Below are 15,250 nucleotides of genomic sequence, written 5' to 3'. Positions count from 1 at the left end.
GTAATCCAGTGGAACTTTCAAAATTCAAACCAACTTGAATTGAGTTTAATTTTAATATACAAATACGTCGATTTTAATTAGATCCAAAAGTAATAGCAAAAAGTTGCAGTCAAGTTGAGATTTATAAGAGGCAAAGATGTAAAAAAAAAGCAAATAGGAATTGTTTCCTTTCCGCTAGTGCTTCTCGTAGCTTCAGTCCAAGATTTCTATTATTAGCGCTAGGCTTGATCGGTTCTTTTTATTTTCTTTGACAAAATTAACTCTTTGGGGTCAATACATCAATAATTTGAAAATCTTCATTTTTTTACTATATTATTTATTGCTCATTGAGCAAAACACAAAGAGCTCCATATTTTTTAAACCTTTGGGTAAAGAGTTAGGAAAGTGATTAGAGAAGAAACTCAAGTTCGTCCTGAGGGAAAAAAAAACAACTAACGCAAACTAGCGCTGACCTTCTTCTTCTAATTCACAGCAGACGGGCTATTCAGTTGGTACTATTTAGCCCTCTTCTTTTTGCTTCACTCTGTGGGCTACAGAGCTACTGTCTTGGTTGTCTCTTATTTTTTAGATATTGTCAGATATCTTTCAGTAAATCTTTTGACTCAAGGAGTTCGAATATAAGATGATAGATATTAGTTTCTGTGCTCTGTATGCAGGTATAGTTGGCTAGGCTTTTGGCTGATTGTCAGATTTTGTGGTGTTTGATGTATTTTAACAGTTTACAAAGCACGGTCTGTTGTGCGACGTCAGCATATTACATTCAAATAGGCAATGGTCAATTGTTTCATTATTCATATTACAGTGCCTGCAAAGAGGGGACAGGGGAATTGAACCACTTGAATTAGAAAGCTTATATGAGAATGCAAAGAAATTTAGTCCATTTGTTCCAGAACGAATTCTATGATAAATTTTAGAAAGATACTTATTGGGAAAGGGGGAAAGGATAGGATTAATCTTATTAAAATTAATATCTGATAGCCTCCATCGGTAAATATCTCTAATTGGGATTGGTCTCCCACTTGGCTGGTCAATATTTATAGCATTTTTTGCTATTTCATCAACCTGTTGATTACCACTTATGCCAGAGTGGCTAGGAATGTACTGAAAATAAGTTTTATGCCACTTGAAGCAACATTATCAATAATACTGAGACAATGATAAGTGTCAATGTCCAACTTATATTGAGGAGCTGAGGCCAGCAACTCAAGGCTTGATAGAGAGTCGGAATAGATGATAATATTATTCGAATTTGCAATCAAAGGTTGGTTTTGCTTAAGGTGTTCTAATGCCATGATTATGGCATTTAACTCAGCAGACATTATAGCAGCAGACCGCGTGGTTGCACAGTCAGTTGATGCTGTGCTTGTCGATTGATCGATCCCCGCTGCGGCAAGATTGGGCGATATGGTTGCCACTTGACCCTGTAAAAAAGATCAAATAAGTGAAACGTCGATTCAACGCCCTATGCTCTTTTTTGGCGGGGGGAGGGGTTAAAAGGGACTGGTAGTAAGTGAGTAAGTATGGTCTTTTTACCGATAAAAGCTTATAAACTTTTGGATTGTTGTTAATTTGTTTATTTAATAAAACCCTTTTTCTTTAAAAAATAAAATAAGAAAATGCGTCATGAGTGACCTGTAGAACCTGTACTCTTTCTTTAACCTAGCGTTAAATCGGCGTCTAATCGACCGTTCAGCTGCTGTGTCTTTTTTACAGGTACAAGAAGCAGCAATCTTATTGCCCAACCTTGCCGCGGTGGGGATCAATCCACTGTGCCATCATAAGGTGCAAAAACAAAGTTCAATAAGTTTTATCCTATTTTCTACTTATACTTAAAGTTAGGCCAAAGATAAAAGATTTACTTCTGCAAAAAGGGTTTAAGGTTCATAATTTTTTCTTCCTTTTTTTTGCTAGCTTGGTCTTCATTGAAGGTTACCTATATATTAAAAATTTGAATTCTGATCCGAAGAAGCTTAGAACTTTAAATAAAATCTTAATTTCAATATTAAGATTTTCAGGATAAAACTACTGCGACTGGCGCAACTAGTTTTTAGTTCCTGTTATGCTATGTTCTAGCGACCTAGTTTCCTCCTCTTATCTGTTTCACATACTCTTTGCCATTAAAGTTCATACTTTTTTTTAAAGGTCCATTCACTTGAAACTTTACCAATACCCAGATTTAGCTAGCGCTAGTTTAAGCCAATCATATTTTCATACGATTTTCCAGCCAATCAGAAAATCTTATGAAAAAATCTGATTGGCTCAACTTAGCACTTGCTAAATCTCAGTATTAGTAAAATCTTATTGTATATGAGCCTTAAATTAATTCAAAATGTAACGTTTTTCTTTCGATTATTCAGGATAAATGCTGGTAGTAAGAACAAAATGATTTTGTGTGTGGTTGAAATTTACCGGGATTTTGATGGGGCAAAATGGGAATTCGAATTAAATAGGTACTATTATGAAAAATCACATTTGGATGGTATGATACAAGTATTTTTGTTTCTTTTTCTAAGGCGATAGTGTTTGTGTTTTGTGACACAAAGCACAAAAATGGGAATCTTGTTTTTTTGTGAAAAGTCAGGTTCATTTGTTGCTTTGTTCTTCAGCACTTAAAGGGCTGAAACCCTTTTTTTTTAAATTACCGTTTAAATTTGTTGTTTGTTTAAAATTTAACTGATTTAGAAAAGCTGTAAAGGCTAGTGTAGACTAATGATGTTATCAGCCATGGATACTGAAATTTCTTTTAGGGTTGGGACAAATTTGAAAGAAAAAACCAGAAATTTGTAGGAGAATTAGTAGTCACACAGAGAAACCTTAAAAAAATCAATATTAAGGGGACATGCATTAGTGACCTCTCACCTTTAACCGTCCTCCGGTACACGATTGTATATGGATATTTCTTTGTCTTTTGTCATGTTTGGTTTCCTGGAAGCTCAAAAAGTTGCAAAAAATCTAACAATTAAGTAGTCGTTGTTTTGTGTTATTTTATGGAGACTAGATGTTTTCAGTTTTTGGGCTAAAGTGGGCAGCTACAAAGGATGAGGTTCCCTATTGTACTGTTTTGTTTCATTTTCTCAAAATTGTAAGGGACTCAAATAACATGTATGACGAAATATATTCTAAATATGAGGGTATCCAAATACGAACACCAGTGGATTCAGGAGGACTGGGGGGACCCCTGCCCCCGCCCCCAATGTTTTTTTTGGTGCCCTAATTCCGTTTTTTTCTGTTTTTCATTCTTCTTGTAGGTAAAGTTGTCAATTTTGTCATTTATTGGCGCCCTTTTCACATTCCTCTCCCCCCTCCCCTCAAGATTTTGCTGTAGATCCGCCGTTGAATACGAAGTGCTTACTCGACTATAAATGCTCTTTCGGTTCTGAATTGCTACCTCGAATACCTTCATTGTTAACTTAATTTTTTTTTTCCCTCTTCAACATGGTGGTAATTTGCTATGAGGCAGGGGGTAACTTCCCCCCATACCCTAGTTTACCCCCCCCCCCCAGCTGAGATTCAGTTTCTTCAAAAATCTTGTCAAAACTAAGATAAACCTGCATATTTCAAGCATCTGCAGAAACGGTTTCGTGTTCTTTAGTATATCTTTGCGTTTATGGTACTATTTTCAGGCTCATTTTTTAGTGATCACTGTCATTTTCTCTAGATTTGGGAAAATTAGCTCCAACTTTGCCTCCTCCCTCCAGGATTTTGACGAAATTACGCCAATGCTCTTCAAATGCTCTTTTGATGAATTTAAGATTTGTTGTCCTTTGCCCGCTAATAAAACTGTTGCTTTGAATTTTAGGGAGTCGTTCTTTCTAATTTTAGTGCTTGTTCTTGTTTGGAATGCCTCGTAGGAATGGCTCAGTTTTGAGGAAAGAAGCGAGAAAAAACCTTATAAGATGCCAATTTTAAGTTAACAGAATTATATTTCTAGTCGTAGACTAAGCTTTCGACCCACTAATACAAAATACAGCGTGTCATGGATTAAAAGGATTTCTGAAAGTCAATCGGGCCTGATTCACTTTAACATAGAGCTTATCAAAATATGACAAACTAGTATTTAGAGTTGGAGGGGGGGGTGTAAATGTGTATTCGACTGGTTTATCCTTGAAAGTTGAATATTTTTCAACTCAAAAATTACGAACGGGATATATTTTTGGGGCTCTATTATGCCTAATTTTAATTTATTCGCAAAGGTGGCTATAATGTGGCCTAGGCATTATTAAATTGATGAGGATCATATAAAATGATTCGGCATCAAGATTCCTTTGTTTATCTACTTCTTTTTTTCTTCTTTCTAAAAGATCTTTTTTGGGGGGAAATAAGCTTTCATGGTTGTAGTTTTAGAGTAAAGAAAGTTGACCAAGGGAACAGTCGCGAAACCTTAGCTTTTAATTATGAACGGGGGTTTACTTTGGGGAAAAACTGCGCATGGATTAACTTTTATGCCTCGTTTTCACTTGACCTTGTCCAACGCACAATGGATAAAAATTGTCCCATTCATTTGGTGTTTGTCTTACAGACAAAACACCAAATGAATGAACCATTAGAAAATCTCGTTTACCCATTGTGTGTTGCTGTGTTGCAAAAAACAGTTTTCTTGCAGTCTCATTGGTTCATTTGGTTTCCGGTCTGACCGTGAAATGCCAATGAAAGCGAGGCTTCATTTCACTGTTCTGGGATATGAACACTGCCATCTGTACTATATGTTTTGAAGTTTATTTTTAGATGGTATTTTAGAATATATCAGAAGTATATTGCAACACTTTCTGTCATGCCCACGCTCACGCTTAGAGATTGAAAAGAATAGGGGTTAGATTCTATGATTTTTTTTTCGGATTATTGCTAGATTTTAACCCAGATTTCAGATTTTAACCCTGAGTGAAGATAAATTTTATATTGGAATTTTTTATTGGAAGAACGAAATAAATAGACATCAAATAGGAGAATTGTGGCCTCTACCCCTTTTGCTATCTCAATATGCCATCCTTAAACATTTGTAAAACAGAAGGTCAACTAGGTTGTATTTTAAAGGTTTGATTTAGTCTTCCCTGAGATCAAAAGATTTTGCTGATCACAATTAATTCAATTTTACCTTTACCGAAATACTTTGGTGAAAACGATTTCTTTTGGTGAAAACGTGTTTGGAGAAAAACGATTTCTTTTTCCGAAGTCCGTTAGTAAGAAAAAGTGATCAATGTACATAGAGATAGAAAGGAATTTAAGCCAAATTCCTATTAATTTTAGCTATTTATTCCTTTCTTCCATTCTAAAAACTAGTGCTTATCCAGGTTGAGGCTTAAGCCTCGCTGTGAAATTTTGCAGAGTCTGGCCTCTGTCCTTATATCCGTCTGTATTATGTTACCCCTATACTATTCCCACAGGTAAAACGTACGCAATACAGACGTCCAAATGAGATAATTTTATGGTACCAATCAATTTGGTGCTTGTGCTCGTCTATTCCCAGTTTCTCAGGCTTCTAACATGCATGAACGTAATAATACATAGCGTAAAGGCATCTGGATACCCGACTCTTTTTTTTAACATTGTAAGATAGGGCACATCTGTATAATATACTTTTTGTCTGTGATTGATAGTGATTATGCCTAAGAAATAATCTTGAATCCTTGGTGAAAAATTATTCTAAAGTTCATAAACTGTATTGAGGAGACCGAGAGTCCGAGACATGTCTTTATCTCTATTCGGGAGCTGACTAACGAAGCCGGATTAGATTTCAATCTGATATTCAGGACTAGCGGAAAGCTGCCTGGCCGATATGTGGGAGAAGACATGATTTGCCTTTTATAAAAAAAAAAAAAAAAAAGTCTTGGTAAAAAAAAAAAAAAAAAAAACTTTAAAAAATAAGCTGAGTAAGTTTTGCTTACAGAACAATTATATTCACCGAAATAGTGATTTTAAAGATAAAAGTTACAATATGCAAGAGAGGAGACATGAAAAACACTTGCATGCTCTTTAATATAAAGACATAATGATTTAGGGGCAAATATATATATATATATATATTTGCTCATGCTATTGTTTTTAGCACAACAAACATCTAAATTTAGTGTATATGTCTTCTTTTTTTTTAGGCTTTTTTATTAACGTAATTCAACAAGCCATTTTATGTAATATATATTGCCTCTTTTTCCCTGCATTCATGAGGTTTTATAAAGAATCTTAAACCGATTCAGCCAGTCGATACGGTACAGTCTGTTCAACAAAGCCTTGAAAAATGTAGTTAAATATTTTAAATTTATACAACCATATTTTTGTTGCAACTATAAGGAACGAACCAAAGAGCATGGGTCACTTATAAAGAGAACTTATAATTCTTTTTTAGTGTAATAATAAGATTAATTAATTCAATTTGTTTGGTTGATAATATTAGTGTAGTAATAAGTATCTAACCTCAGTTCCTAACAGAACATCGATTACAAAGCTTAAAAAAATGCATATATATATATATATATATATATATATATATATATATATATATATATATATATATATATATATATATATATGATGTAGATAATTTCGGAGACCACACTGCCTTTCCATGACGATAAATAAAAGTTCAAATAGGGATAAAATCCTTTTAATAGACAGTGATGATAGAAATTCACAAAAATACCAGATATTTCGGTCCCATATACAGTGACCGTCATCAGTAGTAAAACTAAAATAAAACAATTTAAAACAAAAGTTTATATACTAAATCAACTAACACTACATATTGTTTGAATCTCTAATTCTTTTCAAAGCAAAGGCGGAAGCTATTCTCTTTGACCTTCTTGGATTCGGTTCATTAGGGTTCAATGATATAACATTTGGACAAAGGTCAACTACATTGGGTGAATTGAACTTTACTCTCTCAGATTTTAATACATTATCATAGATAGAGTCCAGCCCATATTCACCTGTATCACGATTCAAAGCAATATTCTTGAATAAGATTTTCTTTATTTCAAGAATTTCACGAAAATTTTGCTTTAAACCCCGATCCCTAGAAATCAAAGAGACATTCTCGAACAAAATAAAATGGTCTGGAAAATTAAAAATATGTTCTGAAAGGGCTGAAGTGAAATCTTCAGACTTAGAAACTTGCTTTAAAGCCGAAGAAATAGAATCTTTATGTTTTAATAATCTCATTTCCAAACTCTGATGAGTAGGTCCCACATATGAGCTTCCGCAAGTACGTGGGAGCTGATAAACCCCATATTGTTGCATCAATGAAGTTAGATTAGTCCCAGAGTTTCGATAACTGCTCAAAATAGTATTATTCTTCGAATCTATCCTTAAACCATTACTCTCCAAGACTCTTTTAAGTTTTTCACTTAACCCGGGTATCTATGGTAAGGATCTAAAAACCTCCTTCTCCCAAGTTGTCTCAAAGACTTTCTTAGATATCTCTAGAAACCTTTTTCTTCTTTTTGAAAAAGTCTGGTTAATTAACCATTCTGGATACATGTTACTTATTAGTATTTTTCTTAGAAAAGACAACTCCTCCTCAAGAAATTTTGGAGAGCAAATACTAAAGATCCGATCAGTTAAAGAAATGATCAAACCAATTTTTACTTGGCGAGCGTGACCGGAACTATAAGACAAAAATCTATTGTTATTTGTCGGTTTTCTGTAAATTTTAAAATCCAGACTATTTTGATTTTTCAAAAGAAGAACATCAAGGAAAGGAAGTTTCCCATCCTCTTCTAATTCAACAGTAAACTTTAAATCCCCCCAAAACAATTAAGATGTTCCAAAAATCCTTTTAATTCCTCCTCCCCATAATTCCATACTGAAATTATGTCATCCATATACCGGCCCCAAAAATATGTTTAAAAAATATGAATATAACGCAATTGTTTCAATATTCTCCACAAAAACATTAGCTAATAAAGGGGATAAAGGGGCTCCCATACGTAAACCATTTATTTGTTCGAAATACTTCCCTCTAAATTGAAAAAAATAAGAGAACTTATTGCACAACCTTACTAAATTCATAATTATAGAAACTTCCAAATCTGTTTTGCCACTAATCAAATCCAAATTTCTTAAGAGCTTCCCTTCTAGAAGAGTTTCGGCTGTTTATACATCAATATTTGTGTACATTAATACAATGTCGAAGCTCGAAAGCAAAGAATTCGAAAAAATTTCTACTTTTTTCAGTTTTTCAACTAAATTCGAAGAAATTCTTATTATACAAAATTTATCTAGACAAGTGGTTTACAGATTGACACTAACCATTTGCTCAAAACACGTGTTGGCGACCTTGTATTTTACACAACTGGTCATCATGGTAGGTTAGGCTCATGAATCTTGGGAAGTCCATATAATTTAGGGAACAAGAAACTGCGTGGCAGGCATTTGTAATAAAGTTGAGGTGTAATTTTTCCTTCATCCTTTAAGCACTTCAATTCTTTCTTAAATTTATTTGTAAAAGAGTCTGTTGGATTATACGATAGCTTCTTGTATGTTTTTTCATCCTCTAGTAAAATTCTTAATTTTGATTCGTAGTCCTCAGTATTCATCACAACTAAAGTGTTACTCTTATCTGCTTTTGTAATGGTAATTGAACTATCCTTTTTCAAGTTTTTAAGAATTCTTATGTCTTTGATGGTCGTACTCGGACAATTCGGTTTCAATACAAAATTAGACAGGGTTTTTACGGTAGAAGCTCTTACTAAGCTAACATCTTTTATTATATTTGCGTTTTTATGAAAAGACGTTTCTATTGAAGAGATAATGTCTTCCACGGGGACTTTATCCGGTTTAAAACAAAATTTCGGACCCTTTTCAAGCACTGATTGTTCTTGTATCGTTAAAGTTCTTGATGAAAAATTAACCACACCTGGTCCTAGAATTGACGAAGGTTTTACCGCATTATTTGTTAATAATTTCGAAAACTTTTTTAGCAATCTTTCTCTGGAGAGGCGAAAGTCATGATTGAAGTTATTTTTTCCTGTTTGTTGAATAAAACAAAAGTCACTTACAGTAACCTTTTTTGATATAAGATTTTCCAGGGAAAGTTTATATCTCACTATTAAAGATCTTTTTCGACTTTTATCATTAATAATGTGATTTAAAGCCTTGAAATGGCTTTAAATGATTTAATGCCGGTATATGGATGACATTATTTCAGTATGGAATTATGGGGAGGAGGAATTAAAAGGATTTTTGGAACATCTTAATTGTTTGGGAGGGGATTTAAAGTTTACCGTTGAATTGGAAGAGGATGGGAAACTTCCTTTCCTTGATGTTCTTCTTTTGAAAAATCAAAATAGTCTGGATTTTAAAATTTACAGAAAACCGACAAATAACAATAGATTTTTGTCTTACAGTTCCGGTCACGCTCGCCAAGTAAAAATTGGTTTGATCATTTCTATAACTCATCGGATCTTTAGTCTTTGCTCTCCAAAATTTGTTGAGGAGGAGTTGTCTTTTCTAAGAAAAATACTAATAAGTAACATGTATCCAGAATGATTAATTAACCAGACTTTTTCAAAAAGAAGAAAAAGGTTTCTAAAGATTTCTAAGGAAGTCGTAGAGCCAACTCGGGAGAGGGACATTTTTTGTTCCTTACCATATGTACCCGGGCTAAGTGAAAAACTTAAAAGAATTTTACAAAGCAATGGTCTAAGTGTAGCTTTAAAGAGTAATAATACTTTGGGTAGTTTTCTAAATTCTGGGAAGGATCTACCTTCATTGGGGCAACAAAGTGGGGTTTATCAGATCCCATGTACTTGTGGAAGCTCATATGTGGGACGTACTAACCAGAGTTTGGAAATGAGATTATTACAACACAAAGATTCTATTTCTTCGGCTTTAAAGCAAGTTTCTAAGTCTGAAGATTTCACTTCAGCCCTTTCTGAACATATTTTTAATTTTCCAGACCATTTTATTTTGTTCGAGAATGTCTCTTTGATTTCTAGGGATCGGGGTTTAAAGCAAAATTTTCGTGAAATTCTTGAAATAAAGAAAATCTTATTCAAGAATATTGCTTTGAATCGTGATACAGGTGAATATGGGCTGGACTCTATCTATGATAATTTATTGAAATCTGAGAGAGTAAAGTTCAATTCACCCAATGTAGTTGACCTTTGTCCAAATGTTATATCATTGAACCCTAATGAACCGAATCCAAGAAGGTCAAAGAGAATAGCTTCCGCCTTTGCTTTGAAAAGAATTAGAGATTTAAACAATATGTAGTGTTATTTGATTTAGTATATAAACTTTTGTTTTAAATTGTTTTATTTTAGTTTTACTACTGATGACGGTCACTGTATATGTGACCGAAATATCTGGTATTTTTGTGAATTTCTATCATCACTGTCTATTAAAAGGATTTTATCCCTATTTCAACTTTTATTTATATATATATATATATATATATATATATATATATATATGTATATTTATATATATATATACATATATATATATGTATATATATATATATGTATATTTATATACATATATATATACTATATATATATATATATATATATATATATATATATATATATATGTATGTATATATGTATATATATATATGTATATATATATATATATATATATATATATATATATATATATATATATATATATACATATATGTATATATGTATACATATATATATATATATATATATATATATATATATATATATATATATATATATATATATATATATATATATATATATGTATACATATATACATATAAGGGCTAGTACCCCTACTCTTTGGAACGAATGTTTTGAAATCGGTTAATAAATTTGGTTTATTATTTTTATTCCTTCTCTATTGATAGATTTCTTTTTTTATCTTTTGATTTGTATTCTGTTTCTTGTGTACTCTTAATGTCTCTAAGTTTTCCTTAACTTCAATACTTCTTAGCCGTCGACTTACGCCCATCACCCCAGCAAAATCAAGCGCAAGCCCAGGAAAGTGGTTGTATGTGCTAGCTTATTATTATTAAATTTCTCAGGAGGGTTTTCGGTTTAGGTTGCGTTTTGCCCAGTGTTATTTTGTGCAATGTATCTGACTTGTAAATGTATCTGTCTGCTTTAAAATTGTATATGTTTTATGATTTTATTCAAAGAATAAGCAAAACTCTTGATTCCTACCCGTCCCGTAGATTATTATTTTTTACTTCTGTAAATTAAATCCGATTAGTCTCGATTAGTCCCTTACTATCATCAGAGGTTAAACAACTTTTACAATCAATTTGTTTCGTAGAAGTTAAATTGTAAATGGCTGAATCGAACTTCTTTAACGAAAAAATAATTTCCTGTTCATTTTTGCTGTGATTAGCAATTTTTTTTAAGTTGTTATTGCTGATGATGATGGAAAACAGGAGTATTAATCCTAATTATCCCGCTAGGTGTGCTGATTTTATCTTCAGCTCATTTTGTAATTATTTTGTGGAAAATAAAACAGGTTCATACAATTTCAGTTTAAAGTAACTAGACTGAGCCTGAAGTAATTTTATGTTTTTCGTCAACATAAACTGGCAAAAAGCTCAAGCGACAATTCAAGTAGTGTTCTTCAATTTTTTATGGTTCAGGGGTCACTATTCATTTCCTTTCTGGTTTCATTTCCTTTCATTTTCTTTCTGGTTTCATTTCCTTTCATTTCCTTTCAATTTTCTATGGTTCAGTGGTCACTATTCATTTGCTTTCATTTCATTTCCTTCATTTCCTTGAATCAAGAGATGGCTAAAATTAACCTAATGGAGTATTTCTTATGCCGTATTAAGAAGTTTTTATAGACTTAAATACAAGAAGGGAGGCTTATTGAAAATAAAAGTGTGTATATACTTATACACAGGGATAGATGTTTATAGAGGTTTTTTTTTTTTTTTAAGGTAGTACTTCTAAACTAAAGTAAAAATAATTGATCAAATTTCTACTCAAAGCTACACTTGCAGGCCATCTACCGTTACCTTGTTTTTTGTTTTCAGGCGCATCATGTATTTTGATAGGCCATTCTCCAATTTTGCTTAATCTTTGAAACGTTTTTTTTCATAAACTTTCCTCTAGGTAACAAAGTCACTACTTAATTATAGACAACCATAGTGCTTTTTAACAATGGAGTTTTTTAAATAGAGAAATTACCTTTTTTTTTTGAAAACACGAGCTCCCGACCATGGATGCATGTACTCCGGAGGGTGTGAGAAAGGATTTATGGGGATAATTGCAGAAAACATAGTTCAGTCCTGAAATACCGGAAATCCTGGTTTTAAGATATAGCTAATGTGAATTTAATTGGCAGTTAAACTCTGAAAGTTTTAATTTCTTTCAAGACTCGACTTAAACCCATTGAAAGTAAAAATAATTCAACATGTTATATCATTTAAAATTATTTTTAAAAGTTAATACTTATTTAAAGTTAATAGCATTGAAAGAACACTTTAAAACACTGCAGCTTGCTGTTTGCGTTGCACTTTGCGCTTAGGGAAAAAAACGGGGAGTGGGCTTCCGAAACTTAAATATTGCATTGTATGGGTATAGCAGCGTTGACAGTGGCAATAAGTGTTTTTCAAGTAAGTGCTTTTTTATGCTCAAGTTTCCTGTGAAAAAAAATAAAGTGTATAAATATTGTGAAATGACCTTTTTTGTTGATTTTAACTGAGAGTATCCTAGCTCTGAGCAAGAGCGGATCCAGGGAGGGTTTAAGGTTTGACCCCCCCCCCCTTTCCCAAATTTCTTTCCAACTTGTAAAACATAGCAAAAATACATTTAAACAAATTTAGGGTGCATTTTTTAAGTTGTTTTGCACACACACCCCTCCCCCCAAAGAAAAATCCTGGATACGCCATTGGCTTTGAGCCCATTATTATTGCTTGGTAAGCTTCTACTATTTTTTTTTCGGATATTTTTTGGTTAGTGATATTTTTAATAAGATTGGCTACTTAATTTTGTTAACTTTCAGGAAATAAATTATTTGGTTATATCGATTTGTGACGTCTGATCGTAGTCGCAATTTTTCTTTTTTTTTGTGTGTGTGGCTTAAAACTCAGGGTATATAAATTTGGTCAAGGATGCCTTAATCAATACAAAAAAAAGTTGGTCGTGCCGTTGAAATAGGCCCAAGAATGTGTTGTCTGTGATCGGCTTGGAATTCCAGGACATGAAGGCTGAGACAAAAAGACCTTAATGAAGACTTTAAATTTTGAAAAAAAATAATTGTTGTATCTATCTGTGGTGCCCAATATTTTTCCCCGATCAACAGGAAACTTACTGGATGAAGAGCACCTCAATCAAGACATTTATTTTTTTTTTCTCGGGGACGGGGGATATCGATCAATCACGCCAGAAACTCTAAAAAAAAATCCTTGAATCGAACTGGAAGTTGTCCTTTTAAAAACGAGTAGAAATAATTTAAGAGGCTTTTCGAAGAAAACTAAATCAAACCGAAAACGAACGGAGAATTCCACAAACAAAGGCGAGGTAATGCCCTATCCAATCCTTGAATTGCTATAGTCATTTGCACTTTATTGAAAGCGATGTCTATTTGGAACGTTGTGCTTTTTATTTTGTCGAAACATCAAAAAAAATGTACAATACTTACGAAGTTCACAGAAACAATTTATTAGAATGAATATAATTCAGACTTCATCTTTAATGTTTTAAAGGGACCCTTTTGTTTTACCATACTTATCTTTTGTTTTCGTTTTGTTCAAAAGTTTGTTTTGAAAAAAAAGGCTTTAAAATATGTTTCGTTTTCAGTGTAACACAGGGCTTCCTAAAAATTTTTCATTCACGGCCCCATTTATGATTGCAAGTTTTCTGGCGACCCCATATAAATATAATTGAAAGACAAATAAATGTTTTTTGATGATTTGTTTATTAGGTAAGGTAACAATATACATATACAGATGAAAATATATAGTTTTAGAATTCGTTTAGAAACATACAAAAATCTAAAATAAAAATTCCGTAAAAGTTGTCTTTATTATACTTACAAAATTTGTATGTCCTATTCTTCATCAAAAATGCATTTTTTGCAATAACATAAATAAAAGACAATTCTGACCGTCTTAGTTCAATCGAATATATTCGAGGGCAGTTGTTGGGTGGTAAATATTAAATTAAAATGAAAGGAAAATGTTTTGTGATATGGATGTGCCTATTTTTTATTGCATAACAAATTAAATCTTGATGGAATGTTTGACACTGTTGGACGTCAGACCTCTTCAACGTTTTTTAGCGATGAACGATATTCGGGTTTGATATGTGTTAAAGCTCAGAAAGTAACTTCACATAAATATGTGATGTTGAATGGCAGAACAACATATAATGCCATATCTGTGATTGTGGGAAAATTAGTTCTAGTTCTGATCCATTCAAGAGCTTTCTTGGAAACTGTAGCTTTAAGTTTGAATCACTCGAATGCTCAGCAAATTCCTCTTGAGCTTTAAGTGGCATGTGATCAATCTCAGTTAAGTCAATACAAAACGGATTTGAACTCAAGCTACCTTTTTGAAATCAATATTTAAAATAAAGTATGTTCACAACTAGGTTTCTAGCGCTTTTAAGTGATCTACAATAATTTTTGCAATACAAGTTTTACAATAATTTCTCTCGGTTATAAAATTGTCGACACTGGAAAATATTTCGAACGATTTTTTTTTCTATCCTATCTTTCCAAATTTTAGTCGTTTTAATAGAACTTTTAATTTTATCATTAGAAATAAATATATCGCAATTTTTTCCTTGAAGAGGCAAGTTGAGATCGTTTTATTTCTTAAAGATATCCGACAAATAACACAGCTTGGATAGCCATAAGTCGTTTTGAAGAAAAGCAGCAAGTTCACATTTTCGTTCGGTTAAGAATCTTTCAATTCCGTCGTTTAATAATAAAAATCTTCTTAAACTTTGACCTCTTGACAACCATCTTACTTCTGCATGTAATAATAAAGTTGTATAGACGGAATCCATATCCTTACAGATATTTGAAAATAAGTGACTGTTAAGGGCATGGCTCTTAATAAAGTTTACAATCTTAACAAGCATTCTGTAGCACATTGTTCAATAATGGTGCTAATTTTTTTGCTGCAAAGGCCTCTCAGTGAACAAGGTAGTGAGTAAAAGTTATATGGTCATAATGAATAGCTTGAAAAAATTATTTAAAACCAATGTTTTTGCTCGCTCTTGAACCATCTGTGCATATTTCACAGCAATTTTTCCATTCTAGACCTTCAGTCTCTAAAAATTCATCAACTTTACAATATATGTCTTTTCCTGTA

The 15,250-nt window shown here is 32.5% G+C and overlaps 1 protein-coding gene across 1 annotated transcript in view; it reads left to right on the top strand.

Moving 5' to 3' along the window:
- LOC148941518 (ras-related protein Rab6) overlaps positions 1-12,956 on the top strand; it is a 74,080-nt gene extending 61,124 nt beyond the window's left edge. Inside the window, exon 5 of the mRNA XM_089104479.1 lies at positions 10,897-12,956. Within this exon, the coding sequence (XP_088960605.1) occupies positions 10,897-10,964 (68 nt within the window). The 3' untranslated portion in view covers positions 10,965-12,956. The remainder of the gene's footprint in view (positions 1-10,896) is intronic.
- Positions 12,957-15,250: the final 2,294 nt, after the last annotated feature.

Source organism: Artemia sp. Qi Xiang Cuo, chromosome 18 (assembly GCF_049724085.1).
Source record: "Artemia sp. Qi Xiang Cuo chromosome 18, ASM4972408v1, whole genome shotgun sequence".
In the NCBI taxonomy this organism is placed as follows: Eukaryota; Metazoa; Arthropoda; class Branchiopoda; order Anostraca; family Artemiidae; genus Artemia; species Artemia sp. Qi Xiang Cuo.
The sequence above is the reverse complement of the archived record's forward strand: the minus strand, read 5'-3'. Positions and strand labels throughout refer to the sequence as shown.